The sequence below is a fragment of the Ruditapes philippinarum genome, unplaced genomic scaffold, assembly GCF_026571515.1.
Source record: "Ruditapes philippinarum isolate M1 unplaced genomic scaffold, ASM2657151v2 ctg834_1_1_1_1, whole genome shotgun sequence".
NCBI lineage: Eukaryota > Metazoa > Mollusca > Bivalvia > Venerida > Veneridae > Ruditapes > Ruditapes philippinarum.
The window spans coordinates 29,487-44,335 of record NW_026857999.1 but is presented as its reverse complement, the minus strand read 5'-3'; the positions used below and the strand labels follow the sequence as shown (position 1 = coordinate 44,335).

The following is a 14,849-nucleotide window of genomic DNA, read 5'->3' as shown; positions in this document are numbered from 1 at the left end:
TGTAATGGATGCAAATTAACTTTTATATTAGATTGTTTTTAGCAATAATAACGAAGAATCACCTGTTTGAATTTATTTACTTCACAACTTCACAACAGCAGATGTCATGTACTGTGTGGCAGCTCCCATACTTTGACGTAGTTATATTTTCCCGGTCCTCCGGGATCATTGATAACGTGAAGAGTTAATGCCACCCAAGATCATTCTAGGGACGTAAGAATTGTTGAAATTCTACATTATCTCTCATGAACAAACTTAATTATACAGAGTCTGCATTTTTTATATAATTTTGTTGATTGCATTGCTCCGAAGGATCATCCCTTTTCCAGATTTGATTGTTAATTGACAATTTATTTATAATGTTTTAGTGCTTCAACACAATTTAGATCATATAGCCGTGACACAAAATCCAATCAAACAAAAAAACCCGAAACAAACGATAATTAATGCATTAGTCCAAAAGAATAATGAACACGTTAACGCAGATTAAATTAGACTATGACAGGTTGTTTTTTATAATAACTAAGCACCTCCTAGCCACGGTAGTATCATACAAACAGATTTTTAGAGCTACAGAGAGACTTTTTAATACCATATATAAAAGCTAATCAATAAAACAATAGTTCTTATAATCTCTCAGTAGTATAGGGGTCGGTTTTGGGGCACGACTGCGCATGCGCGACGCCATATTGGATTCTATTTTTAGAATGACATCATCGTTCTATTTTAAGAATGACATTATCGTTCTATTTTAAGAATGTGATCATCCGTCTATTTTTATAAATTTATTTTTAATCTCCCGAAAGTATACGGAGCTGACTCGTATACACGATTTAGGGCTTGAATCGCGGACATTGAGGGTCAGGTCCTCGGCCCTAGACGGAGAGATAATTACTATCATGACAGATAAAAGAAATGTTTGTAAATAGATACGTACTTAACATTTTAATTTATAAAAAATAGTTTTTTAATAGGTTCAAAATAATATTGATACAAATATAACTCGTTTACTTACCTACATTTAGTAAGGAAATGACTGTCATAGCGTAACGTTCTTGTAGACTGCGCATGATCTATTTTTAGTCGCGGTATTTCACAACCACCAGGAGCTATTTCATCAGCCCCACGCGGGTGTCAATGAAAGAAAAAGGCATTAAGTACAGTCGCCGCTCAGTCTAGATTCACAATACCTAGCGGCACTATGTTGAACAAAAACCCTTTATCCTTCGTTACTAAATATAACTTTTTATTAATCACAAAAGAATCTATTATCCTTTCAAACGCAGCGACCGTCAAGTACAGTCGCCACTTAGTCTAGATTTACAATACCTAGCGGAACTATGTTGAACAAAAACCCTTTATCCTTCGTTACTAAATATAGCTTTTCATTAATCACAAAAGATTAATAGAATTGACGGACCTTTTCTGTTACGGTTGATAAACCGGAGGGGATGAATTAATTGAAATATGGACCAATGAAGATGGTTTATTTTTACAACGCATCAATTATACAGATTCTGCCGAACTAAGGCGTGTTTGGTATCAAATGAAACGTCTTAAGCCGCTCTTTATGAATACGGACTAAAATCGAAATTAAAATCACTCATGCGTAAAAATCATTAAAATAACTAAAATAAGCTTACCCCCAGTCTTTACTCCTTGCCTATCAAACTATTTATGACAAGTTACTATAGCCTATCGTTAAACGGTCCAGTTACGACAGGTTTAAACCGGTATTGCTATTTTTGATTAGCCAATGAAATTGAAGAACGAGGTTTTTAAACCATTTTTTTTAAAGTTCATAAAACCCTTAGATTTATATGCCGTTTGAAAGATCTCTGCCAGTAGATACAGAAAATGTATTATTATATAGATCTATCTTTTACTGTTTCTGAGATAGGAGAGTTTCAATATGGCAGACAAAATCACTCATGCGGAAAAACGCGCATAACTTTTTCGTTTATGAACGAAACATAGTCATGTTTGTTATCAAATTGAAGGTCTTGACGAGTACATTCTGACGCTGGCGATAGTAAAGTTCATACTGGAAGTCAAAATCACTCATGCGTAAAAAATATATATTTTGGTTACTAGAGCAACCGAATCCGATATGATTTTTAATTGTTGACTACCAATTGAAAGAACAGTTCATTACCTTTAATTTACACCCCCCATTGTCGATTCGATTTTCAGCCGTTTTTGAGTTATGACGCAAGAGCGATTTTAAACCCTAAATTGCGAAAGTCAATAAAAACGTTACAACTGTTTTCCAATCGATTCGTCTCGTCGCGCTGATAAAGAAAATATATAGTTTTATGGGTTTATCTTTTACCGTTTTTGTGTAATTCGAGTTTAAAGTCACCGGAAGTGACGTCACAGAAATTTCAAAATCGATTTCTTCGTTATTACTTGACCGAATATATACGTGTTTGGTATCGTTGGAAAGCATTTTACCACACCTGTTACCTGACGCTATTCAAAAAGCCATTGGACCGGAACTGAAATCACTGAAGCGTAAAAACGTGTTTTCTGTACCACGCCTGGACCGATCTTAGGCGTGTTTGGTATCAAATGAAATGTCTCAAGCCGCTCTTTATGAATACGGACTAAAATCGAAATTAAAATCACTCATGCGTAAAAATCATTAAAATAACTAAAATAAGCTTACCCCCAGTCTTTACTCCTCGCAATCTAAATCGGAAATGAATGAATCGCTACGGTTAATCGTAATAAATGGAGTAAAAGAAGCGTTCTGATTAGTCACTGATAAGACAGTACTTGCACATTTTCATTAGTCTAACTGCAACATGATTGGACTAAACAGAGAGAGGCGGGGACTAGTTGTCTTGTATTACGGGGCAATAGCAGTAGCATAAGGCTATTCTTATGGGAATAAATAAAAACAAAACACATGGTAATTTATATTTTTATTTCATACAGAACATTGTTTTAAAACTAGTGATATACTTGTTTTGTCACTTCTTTTTTCTAATTAGTTTCTTCATTTTAGACACTACTGAACGATCATTGTGCTTCTTCTGATACGGATCAAATTCTTTGACGATGTTTTTCAAAGTCTTTCCCTGATATCGTTTTATGACATAGTATGCGCAGTAGAGGCCGCACACATTAGACGAAAGTTGTTGTAGTTGGCCGTAGTTTCTGAGATATTTCTTGTTAAGTATCTTATCAAATCCCACGCCATAGCTTTCTGGACTATTTCCAACCGAGTCGAAATATTCGTAAGGTCCGTGTCTAGGAAAATAGAAAACTACCCAATGTTTTCCCGGTCCGTTACTCGTATCTGTGTTTGAAATCACAAATCTTCCGTTTTGTTTACGAATTTCATCAGCCGCACACACTGTCACTGGGTATCTTTTCAATATATTTTCTAGCTGGTAATTATCCATTTTAGAAAGTGAACCGAGTCCAGTCAATATCCGTTTTACGCTTCTTAGGTGCCGACGTTTCTATATTGGAATCACGTAATCGTTTTACTTCCGACTTTGCCATTTCAACCGCTTGAGCCACGGGGCTAACCATATTAACCACAGGGCGTTGTGCATTTTGAAGCTTCTCTTCCGTTTCTTTAAGCTTTTTCTCCGTTTCTTTGAGCTTCGTTTCTAGTGTCACGAGCCTTCTACGCGAATTACCGCTACCTATAATGTACCGGCCTCTATGATCGGGTGTCACGTAACCGTCTCTCAAATCTTTAAAATGCTGATACCATTTATCTGGGTCATTTATATACGGCACCCATTTTTGTTGTTTATGATCGTACACCTCTATGGAACCCATGTTGTGTTTTGAAAGTAAAGGAGCAAAGATCATTCTTACGATATTTTTATTTTCCATCTGATTTGTGATCTTCATTGTCATCATCTTTATTATTCTCACCATTAAAATCCTTGATGTCGTGATTAGGCCATAACGCCTCAAACCGGTCTTTTCTAAGTTTAACGGCTTGTCGGATTGATTCTTCAATGGTCATGTCGTGCTGATGTCTAAGTTTCTTCGCTGACTGGAGAATTTGTTGCTGAGTGGGGTCCTCTTGTAATGCGTAAAAGTCAATCAGAAACTGGGCATAATTTTGTCTCATCTTCTTTCTCAAATGTGGCAACGCATCATTAGCAGTGCGAGCATAAGCCTCATCAAAAGAGTACTCTTGATCTATGTAACTGTTTAGCCCGTCTTTAAATTGTTCTTTACAAGACTGTCGTAAAGGCTTTTGAAATCTTCTATCCCATATGTCATGACGTTTGCGTTCTTCTTTGAGCTCTTCTTTTATACGCTTACCAGGAGGTCCCATAAAAAAAGCTTGTCTCTTTACACCTCTATCACCACCCTCTATATGCTCTTTATCAGTATCATCATCTGCATCTTCATCATCATTTGCATCTTCATCATCATCATCATCATCATTTATCGTCGTGTCAAACGAATTACCTTCACCGTGTAACTGGTTCTCCGGAGGTATATCCATCCGTTTTCTAAGTTCAGGATTGTTGGCCTCAAAAATGTCATTACGTAAACGATTATGTTCAGGTGTACTGGATTTAAGATCTATTACCAAATAACCGTAACGTTTCGACGTAGCTTGTTCGAACCGTTTCATAAAAATGGCACTTGATGTGGGATATATTCTTTTGGCCAATGTCGCCACTTGCTGTCTGTCGATAGGATTATTGAACAATATCAGGTACTGGGTATTTAAAGATATGTCCCTGCAAGCTTTTCCTTGAGGAAATAAATTCTGGGTGAGATATATAATAGATATGTTTCTGTGGTGACTGCCCTTGGTAAAAAGATCAGCAATTCTTTGATCGCATTTGGCTTCTGTCATTAAATCGTCAAAAACAATCAAGTTCCTTTTACGGGTATTAATATACTCTTGACTATTCAAGTAGTCGGGGATACCTCGTACAAATTCTATCCAGGGTATTCTACGTTGAAGTTCATCGTACAGAGGCTGCCATTGCCCGTAACACCATATGATGCGCTCTGGTGGCGGATTTACTAGATCGGATAAAAGCAGTGTTTTAGTCCATTCAGTTTTTCCACTACCACTAGGCCCGGAGACGACCATGGAAAATGGGTGTTGAAAATTCATCTTTTCTGAAGTGTCCCTATGAGTGATTTGTTGCGATAAAGAATCACTTTTAACAGTGTCATCACTCCCATGTACATAACGTTGATGTCTCAGCATGACGTCACGTCTTGAGAAAGATTGCTGGCAAACAGAACACTGATTCATTATTAAAGTGGTCACAGAAGTACACTGCGGTATTCTTCCATCTATTGATATGATCATCCTTCTTACGCTGTAGACAGTTTTCTTTGTGATGGCGGCGGTGGAGGTGGCGGCGGCGGCGGTGGCGGCGGCGGCGGCGGCGGTGGCAGCGGTGACTAAAAGAATTACACTCTTAATTCATGTAATCTCTCCGCTACAATATAAACGGAAATATGTATTTACTTATTATACTTTACTCTTTCCGTAGTGTCATGACCTTGTCTATACTTGAAGTAAACCTCTTTAGGCTTATCCACTGAAGTAGGTTCAAGTCTATGCCGCGAATTGTAGCCGTTCCATTAATGAACTCTCTAATATCTAGGAATACATAATTAGCCTGACTGCACACTGTAGCATATAAATTGTCTTGAAGATGAAACTGCTCAACAAAAGTACATACAGTTTGGTTCAAGTTTGGTCGTATGTTTCCATCGTTGGCTGGTACACCACAATCCGAGTACACGTAAATCAAGAAAACAGGTATAGTACATATCAAGGCAATCACAATAATCCCTATCCATTTGATAAAGTTTAAATGATAATGCAGGGATGTGTTTCGAAATGAAACACTTTCCTCAACGTCAACATTTTCCAAGATTTGACGCATTGTCATAGCCAATCATTAAGTGTTTCTGGTTGCCAATCACCGCCGCTAGAGTTCTGAAGTCAGAATGACGAAAGGGGCTAAAGTGCTCTCTTATATACTCTCCACTGGGCAAGTCATATCTATTTTTTGGTAAGAACGTCATCGTTCTCCATTTTAATTGGTTGATAAAAAATAGCAATACCGGTTTAAACCTGTCGTAACTGGACCGAAAACGATAGGCTATAGTAACTTGTCATAAATAGTTTGATAGGCAAGGAGTAAAGACTGGGGGTAAGCTTATTTTAGTTATTTTAATGATTTTTACGCATGAGTGATTTTAATTTCGATTTTAGTCCGTATTCATAAAGAGCGGCTTGAGACATTTCATTTGATACCAAACACGCCTAAGATCGGTCCAGGCGTGGTACAGAAAACACGTTTTTACGCTTCAGTGATTTCAGTTCCGGTCCAATGGCTTTTTAAATAGCGTCAGGTAACAGGTGTGGTAAAATGCTTTCCAACGATACCAAACACGTATATATTCGGTCAAGTAATAACGAAGAAATCGATTTTGAAATTTCTGTGACGTCACTTCCGGTGACTTTAAACTCGAATTACACAAAAACGGTAAAAGATAAACCCATAAAACTATATATTTTCTTTATCAGCGCGACGAGACGAATCGATTGGAAAACAGTTGTAACGTTTTTATTGACTTTCGCAATTTAGGGTTTAAAATCGCTCTTGCGTCATAACTCAAAAACGGCTGAAAATCGAATCGACAATGGGGTGTACATTAAAGGTAATGAACTGTTCTTTCAATTGGTAGTCAACAATTAAAAATCATATCGGATTCGGTTGCTCTAGTAACCAAAATATATATTTTTTACGCATGAGTGATTTTGACTTCCAGTATGAACTTTACTATCGCCAGCGTCAGAATGTACTCGTCAAGACCTTCAATTTGATAACAAACATGACTATGTTTCGTTCATAAACGAAAAAGTTATGCGCGTTTTTCCGCATGAGTGATTTTGTCTGCCATATTGAAACTCTCCTATCTCAGAAACAGTAAAAGATAGATCTATATAATAATACATTTTCTGTATCTACTGGCAGAGATCTTTCAAACGGCATATAAATCTAAGGGTTTTATGAACTTTAAAAAAATGGTTTAAAAACCTCGTTCTTCAATTTCATTGGCTAATCAAAAATAGCAATACCGGTTTAAACCTGTCGTAACTGGACCGTTTAACGATAGGCTATAGTAACTTGTCATAAATAGTTTGATAGGCAAGGAGTAAAGACTGGGGGTAAGCTTATTTTAGTTATTTTAATGATTTTTACGCATGAGTGATTTTAATTTCGATTTTAGTCCGTATTCATAAAGAGCGGCTTAAGACGTTTCATTTGATACCAAACACGCCTTAGTTCGGCAGAATCTGTATAATTGATGCGTTGTAAAAATAAACCATCTTCATTGGTCCATATTTCAATTAATTCATCCCCTCCGGTTTATCAACCGTAACAAAAAAGGTCCGTCAATTCTATTAATCTTTTGTGATTAATGAAAAGCTATATTTAGTAACGAAGGATAAAGGGTTTTTGTTCAACATAGTTCCGCTAGGTATTGTAAATCTAGACTAAGTGGCGACTGTACTTGACGGTCGCTGCGTTTGAAAGGATAATAGATTCTTTTGTGATTAATAAAAAGTTATATTTAGTAACGAAGGATAAAGGGTTTTTGTTCAACATAGTGCCGCTAGGTATTGTGAATCTAGACTGAGCGGCGACTGTACTTAATGCCTTTTTCTTTCAATGACACCCGCGTGGGGCTGATGAAATAGCTCCTGGTGGTTGTGAAATACCGCGACTAAAAATAGATCATGCGCAGTCTACAAGAACGTTACGCTATGACAGTCATTTCCTTACTAAATGTAGGTAAGTAAACGAGTTATATTTGTATCAATATTATTTTGAACCTATTAAAAAACTATTTTTTATAAATTAAAATGTTAAGTACGTATCTATTTACAAACATTTCTTTTATCTGTCATGATGGTAATTATCTCTCCGTCTAGGGCCGAGGACCTGACCCTCAATGTCCGCGATTCAAGCCCTCAATCGTGTAAACGAGTCAGCTCCGTATACTTCCGGGAGATTAAAAATAAATTTATAAAAATAGACGGATGATCACATTCTTAAAATAGAACGATAATGTCATTCTTAAAATAGAACGATGATGTCATTCTAAAAATAGAATCCAATATGGCGTCGCGCATGCGCAGTCGTGCCCCAAAACCGACCCCTATACTACTGAGAGATTATAAGAACTATTGTTTTATTGATTAGCTTTTATATATGGTATTAAAAAGTCTCTCTGTAGCTCTAAAAATCTGTTTGTATAATACTACCGTGGCTAGGAGGTGCTTAGTTATTATAAAAAACAACCTGTCATAGTCTAATTTAATCTGCGTTAACGTGTTCATTATTCTTTTGGACTAATGCATTAATTATCGTTTGTTTCGGGTTTTTTTTGTTTGATTGGATTTTGTGTCACGGCTATATGATCTAAATTGTGTTGAAGGACTAAAACATTATAAATAAATTGTCAATTAACAATCAAATCTGGAAAAGGGATGATCCTTCGGAGCAATGCAATCAACAAAATTATATAAAAAATGCAGACTCTGTATAATTGAGTCTGTTCATGAGAGATAACGTAGAAGTTCAACATTTCTTAGGTCCCTAGCATGATCTTGGGTGGCATTAACTCTTCACGTTATCAATGATCCCGGAGGACCGGGAAAATATAACTACGTCAAAGTATGGGAGCTGCCACACAGTACATGACATCTGCTGTTGTGAAGTTGTGAAGTAAATAAATTCAAACAGGTGATTCTTAGTTATTATTGCTAAAACAATCTTATATAAAAATTATGTCGCATTCATTACAAATTCTGTATACAAAGTTACTTATGTCTGAATAACAATGAAAAATGTATTCCGAATAAACAAATATGTGCAGTTGAAATAATAAAGCGTTATGTTAAATAGACTGTGCGCAATTTAAGATTAACAATTTCCTTTTCATTTAAAACTTCTGAACTTATATTTAAACTTCCTTTGGAGTACTTCCTTGTTATTAAACAAAAATCTGGATCAACCGTGGTAAACACAAGTCCTACCTGTACGTCGATGTGTGTAAAATGTTATATTTATCCCGTATATGTAAATAGATATATTGCTATTATTTCATACTAATATTTTTCAATAACGATACTTCCTTTTCCAATCTAAAATTACATTTTATGTTAAAGTGAGATTTATAAAGGGAACGTGGATTATTTAAATCTTAAAGATGTCGATTTATTTTAAAAGTGTTGTCTTTGTTATCGTTTTCACTAATTTTAAAGGTAAGAAGTCTGATGTTATATTGAATTCACTTTAAATTCTATAATAGTTATATTCATTGTTTATCTCCATTGTTTAACTGTGCAACTTTTAACGGATATATTGCGTGCGTGTATATGTTTGTGTATATCTTATATTTAATACTATTATATTTTTAAGAATACTAGAACCTGTATGTTTAGACAATATCTTTCATGTATATCTCTTTATTTTATACTATATTTTTCTAAACTCTCTTGAAATATTGATTCATTTTCATTGAGTGTTTAAAAAAGTACATTTAATGAGTGCAAGCAATTTTTTCTTTTACAAACAATTATCTTGTTAGAACAAGAAATAGAGTCAAATTACAATTCCACTTTTTCATACTTTAAAATACTGTATTCATTTCAATTGTTACGTTTACAGTAACTGGTGTGGATTTTACTATTAGCAGGGAGAGAGTTTTACTAGGCAGCACAGGAACATTAACTATGACATGCGATGTCTCTGAAACAGATGTTGATACTGTCTACCTCATACAGATAAGACGAACTAAATCAACAACAAGTTCTGGATCAGATCCTAATGATTGGCAAACATTAGCATTAATGCAGCTAAAAGACAATGAAAGTCCTACATTAGCACCAGAAATAACAGCAATAGCTGATACTAAAGATTATGTTGCTGGAGGATTATGGGATTCTGACACACCTGCTAACACGTTTCTTACATTGTCTTTGAACATGGAGAAGCTAGTCTGTGATGAAGCTAGGACTTATAAATGTTTTTTCTCATATAAAAGCACCACATCTGGAACTATTGCTAGTGTTGAAAGGAATGCCACTTTCTCAGCATATGGTAAGTTTTATGTGATTTTAAAAATACCTGGAAAATCTCTTCACATTTAAAACACACTGGAAACAATTTAACAGGTTTGATTAAACTTGAATAGGTGGTTAGATAAAAAAAAAATTATTTCAATATAATAATGAATTGAATAGGTAAGGAAGTGACTGAAATTATAAGTTTATAGTTTTCGCTGTTTTATGGTGTGATACCCATTTAATGTTTAAAAAAATGTCATTCTTAAAATAGAACGATGATGTCATTCTAAAAATAGAATCCAATATGGCGTCGCGCATGCGCAGTCGTGCCCCCAAACCGACCCCTATACTACTTCTCTCTTTAAGGAATATAAATTGAACAATGTGCCACACCGCACCTGTAGCATAAAACATCAGCAGAGGTTTCTAACGCTAAAATGATGACCCTTTCACAGATGGATGGTTCATATATACCAAAGAATTGACTGAATGGCTTACACTTTAAATTTTTTGTGCATAGTTTCGAGACAACTTCAAAAAATCTATTCTAACGAAATGTCATCTAAAACAAATAGCTATTATTGCAGGAAATGAGAAAGAGGAAATTTAATAAAACAGCGATAAGTTTAAGTATACCTAACATGAAATCGGAATTTATTATCAGCAAATGAAAACGAATGTTACAGCATTTTATATGACATGCCTAATTTCAACCAAAGAATTAGTTTTCAGCTTTATTATTATTCAGAAATAATCACTTAATTTACAAAGAAAAATGTAACCAATAAATAACACTTGTGTAATATTAAGGTGGTTGATAAGGGGGATAAAAACACAGACCCCTTCCAGGACATTGATTTTTTTTACAAAGTATATTCCTAAAACTAACAAATAATCAAATAGTATAAAATTAATTATAAGCAGAAGTTCGTACCCGGAGTTTTTAATGTTTATTCGAGCGGCACGTAATCGGCACATAGCATAGCGTTTCGAAAAAAGTTAATAATGACCGTTATTTACGTAACGTTTTTATAATTCATTTGTTAAACACAATATTACAAAATTGACACAAATAGTAGGATAGATCTGATTGTTCTCATTGTAGCTAAAACCAAAGACCAGCTTTTAGTAGAAAATAAACTTAAAAGACATACTTATCATCTTTTTATTATCACGCAAATGAAAACATAACAATATAAAAAAAGACATATAGCAAAGAAATTCTGCCAATTCTGCTTTGATATTACCGAACATGCAATTGTTTAATTGATATTTAAGTAATGATACATATCACTTCTAGTTTGTAATTTATATGTACTTAGCAACACAAAGAACAAAATGATATTTTTTTAATTTTTTTTTTAACGGAGAAGAAACATGCATTGTTTGATTCACTATGTTAAAAAGCATAGTGCAAAGACGGCTCTAGAAGTTTCACTGTCAAAATATAAATTGTTTCCAACGCTATCTTAATCTCATATATGTGAAAATTTATAATATTCATTCATCTTTCTTTACTCTTTCATGTAAATGATTAGATATATTTGAAAAGTGTTTATCTAAATTAGTTTGATGGGTCTTGATACATCAAGTTTTATTGCACGATTAGCCAATTTTTAAATTTAAAATGGAATGCCATATCTTTTTATGGACATATTCACACAAAGAAACTCAAGAATACTGTAAAACGGTTGTAAATTTTACTTATTCATAAAAATGAGTAGTCTTATTGAAAATGAATAGTTTCATTGACATGCGAATCAGCGCATATTCCAAAACACCGTTGAATTTGATCTTAGAAAGGCAGCAGGTAAACAAATAATCTATAGATAGTTTTTGTTGCCTATTTCTGCTTAAATTGTATGAAGGAAAATAAAAAAAAAACTAAAGATTTTAATGTTTATTTGTTATACTTTCACAACAATTTGATATTACATATATTGAGGCCTTTTAGTACTTAAATGAATTAAACAAAGTGCATTATTTTATTATGTCATAATATTGCTGTCATATATAATATTAGTTTAATTCAAATTCTGCTCGAAAACGCAATGTTTCTTTGATATAGAATGGAGGTAGCTGATGGTTGATGTTGTCATTTTTCTGATGCCATCGTAGGTTTCTTCGCTCTGGTAGGTATTTGTTAACTGTAGTAGAGATCGTGTAATTGGTGTCTCTAGATACAAATGTATATAATACGTCACGGCTTTGTCTTTTTTCTGCCGTATTTATTTGAATGATTCAGGAAAGCAGTTCCAATATTGTTTTGTTTTTTTGTTTCATAATCCGACCATGTTCAATGTTTGAAAATATATTATTTTCATCATCATTATCAACATTATAAGTTTAAAAATATGATTATTGTAATACTGATACATTTAATTACTTTTTAGTTGTTTTAGAAATGTTAAATAAACACCTTTTTAATACACAAAGAGAAAATATGATACGTTTTAAACTATACAAAGTACAGGCATCAACAGTATGATAACAGTGTCATTACAAAAATTGACAGTTTTTTTATAAGAATAGACAAAACTAAGTTGACAAGTAATAGAAAAGAAACATAGGTTATAGTATACTTACTCATATAAGACATATTCATGATTTCAATAAATGTCTGCAATAAAATTATTTTACACAAAAATGATCAAAATATATCTTTAATGCTTTGAATATACATACTTAATTGTAAAAATGCATGTTTTGAAAAAAAAATGAAGTTCTTATAACCTTGGAATGACTTGAACATGATAAAGCTATCACTTGGATTTCTTTAGAACTACGTCGATGTATGTGTTTGTGTTTTAATTTCACATTTCAATTTTGTGTTGATTTTGAAAGAACGTCAATGTTTTTACCGTCATGCCTTATATGAAATAAAGTCACACGAAAGAAAGAAACCATTTTTTTTTTTTTTTTCAAAAACAATTGTACTTAATACTTTCTAATTCAGAATAAAATACACTTGAGTTATGAAAGTTAACTAAATTTCAAAACTAACGAACTAACCATTGGTATTGTGTTTTTTTTACTATTTCTGAAAATAAAGAACAATTTCAGTGTGTTTTCAAAAGAGAATGAAAGTTCCTCATAAGAAGTGGGAGGAGTACATTTGGTATTACTAAAGTTTTTTTCCTTAAATTTTTACTATATTTAAAAATTTAGAATATTCTTGGCCACAAGTGTAGGGTAAATTTATAGAACAGTTACGTTGATAAGATGATGAAACAATGATTTAAGCGCAGAAAAGAGTCGTTTTATTTTTAAAGGTAAGCAGGCAGAACGCAATCGAAATTCTACAAATGTAATACAGCTCATTCATACAATTACAAAAATCGAGTTATAAAATAATGATTAATTTAACATGCCAAAAAAGATTTGGTAGGAAACCTGAGTCATGCCGACTAAGATAGACCGCTCCGACCACCCCCGATCACGCATGCAGACCGAGCTAGACCGGTACCCGATCGCTTGATCGTGCTTAATCGAGTTGATCTGATCGGTGAGAACACAGCATTACTATCGCAGTAGGGCTGTTTTTATGCATATGTTGACCACTTTTTGGTAAGTTTCGTGGATTGTTAGTGCCGATTGCAATATATTAATAACTTTATTTGATCACCTCACAATATTTTACTTTTCTATACATTTTAAAATTTTCATAAAAATTAACATGAATCTTGGTGCGTGCTGCTTTACAATGCAGGTAAGTTAATAAATTAACAGATGTAAAACAGATCCTGTATGTTGTGATTAAGGGTTTAACAACGTTTAAATGAAAGTTTATAAATGTACGTTCTTCTAAAAAAAATCAAAACATCCAAGAATATGTTAGATATGTACTGAAAATGTTTACACGCATTATAAGTAATTGTTTATATACATACATTCATTTCTTATTTAAACTTTGGCTTAGACTTCATCGAAAATAGTTTTCTAATTACCTGCCTTTATTTACATGAAATGTAAATTCGGTAATATCTTTACAAGTAATGCTTCATGGAACTTATAATATTGATCAATCTTCATTTGAGCATCACATTTGTGTAATAAAACCATAACGATTGAGTAACAGGATCTTTTAGTATGTGTAAGTCTAAATAGAAATATCACACAAATTATGATAATTGCAAACTATATAACTTATTAATAACATTTTGTTATTGCAAAAAAAGACATTTGGTTTTTAATTACCGATTATATATTTGACCTAACATACAATTATAATGGTTTATCATATCAACGGAACACGCAATACAATATCTTAATGTAATAAACCTATGTATGCAGTTGTTTTCTGACTGGAAGAGCAAAACCGATAATTAACTTGTAAAAATCTGAAATTGGAAATATCCTTCGAAGACAATGAAAATTTCAAAAAATTCAAACGATAATTAATGCGCAAGCAAAAGCCTTTATTATTCTATTTACTCTAACTGCCAAAAATGGCTCTCATGATATTTTCTAGTTAAACAAAGCTAAAGAATGAAATCTTAAAAAAATAGTCCTTGAAAGCTAGAATTATTGTACATAGAAGGACAATGGATAAAGCCTATTTTAATTACACAACTAAGCATACAGATAGTCTTGATTTATCATTAGACAGTGTTATTTCTCTATCAAAGATAAGACGGCTGTAATCCGAGCGACTGAGGTTGATTTCTTCATTTAACATATTTATGTTTTATCGACTCTGATTTAGATCTGTATAAGTGTGCAATTTCTCATCTCCCTGTTCCAGACACTCATA

General features: G+C 33.4%; 1 protein-coding gene across 1 annotated transcript; it reads left to right on the top strand.

Annotated features, from left to right (window-relative positions):
- The first annotated feature begins 9,082 nt into the window (after positions 1–9,082).
- LOC132751726 (uncharacterized) lies at positions 9,083–10,706 on the top strand. Its single transcript, XM_060741940.1, has 3 exons — positions 9,083–9,292; positions 9,699–10,130; positions 10,684–10,706. The coding sequence occupies exons 1-3, from the start codon at positions 9,238–9,240 to the stop codon at positions 10,704–10,706; spliced, it is 510 nt and encodes a 169-aa protein (XP_060597923.1). The 5' UTR covers positions 9,083–9,237.
- Positions 10,707–14,849: the final 4,143 nt, after the last annotated feature.

Excerpts from the sequence above, each read along its gene's own strand:
- LOC132751726 (XM_060741940.1), top strand. The coding sequence starts at position 9,238 with ATGTCGATTTATTTTAAAAGTGTTGTCTTTGTTATCGTTTTCACTAAT. Across the intron at positions 9,293-9,698 it reads CGTTTTCACTAATTTTAAAG|TAACTGGTGTGGATTTTACT; the intron begins GTAAGAAGTCTG and ends TTACGTTTACAG. Across the intron at positions 10,131-10,683 it reads TGCCACTTTCTCAGCATATG|GAAATGAGAAAGAGGAAATT; the intron begins GTAAGTTTTATG and ends CTATTATTGCAG.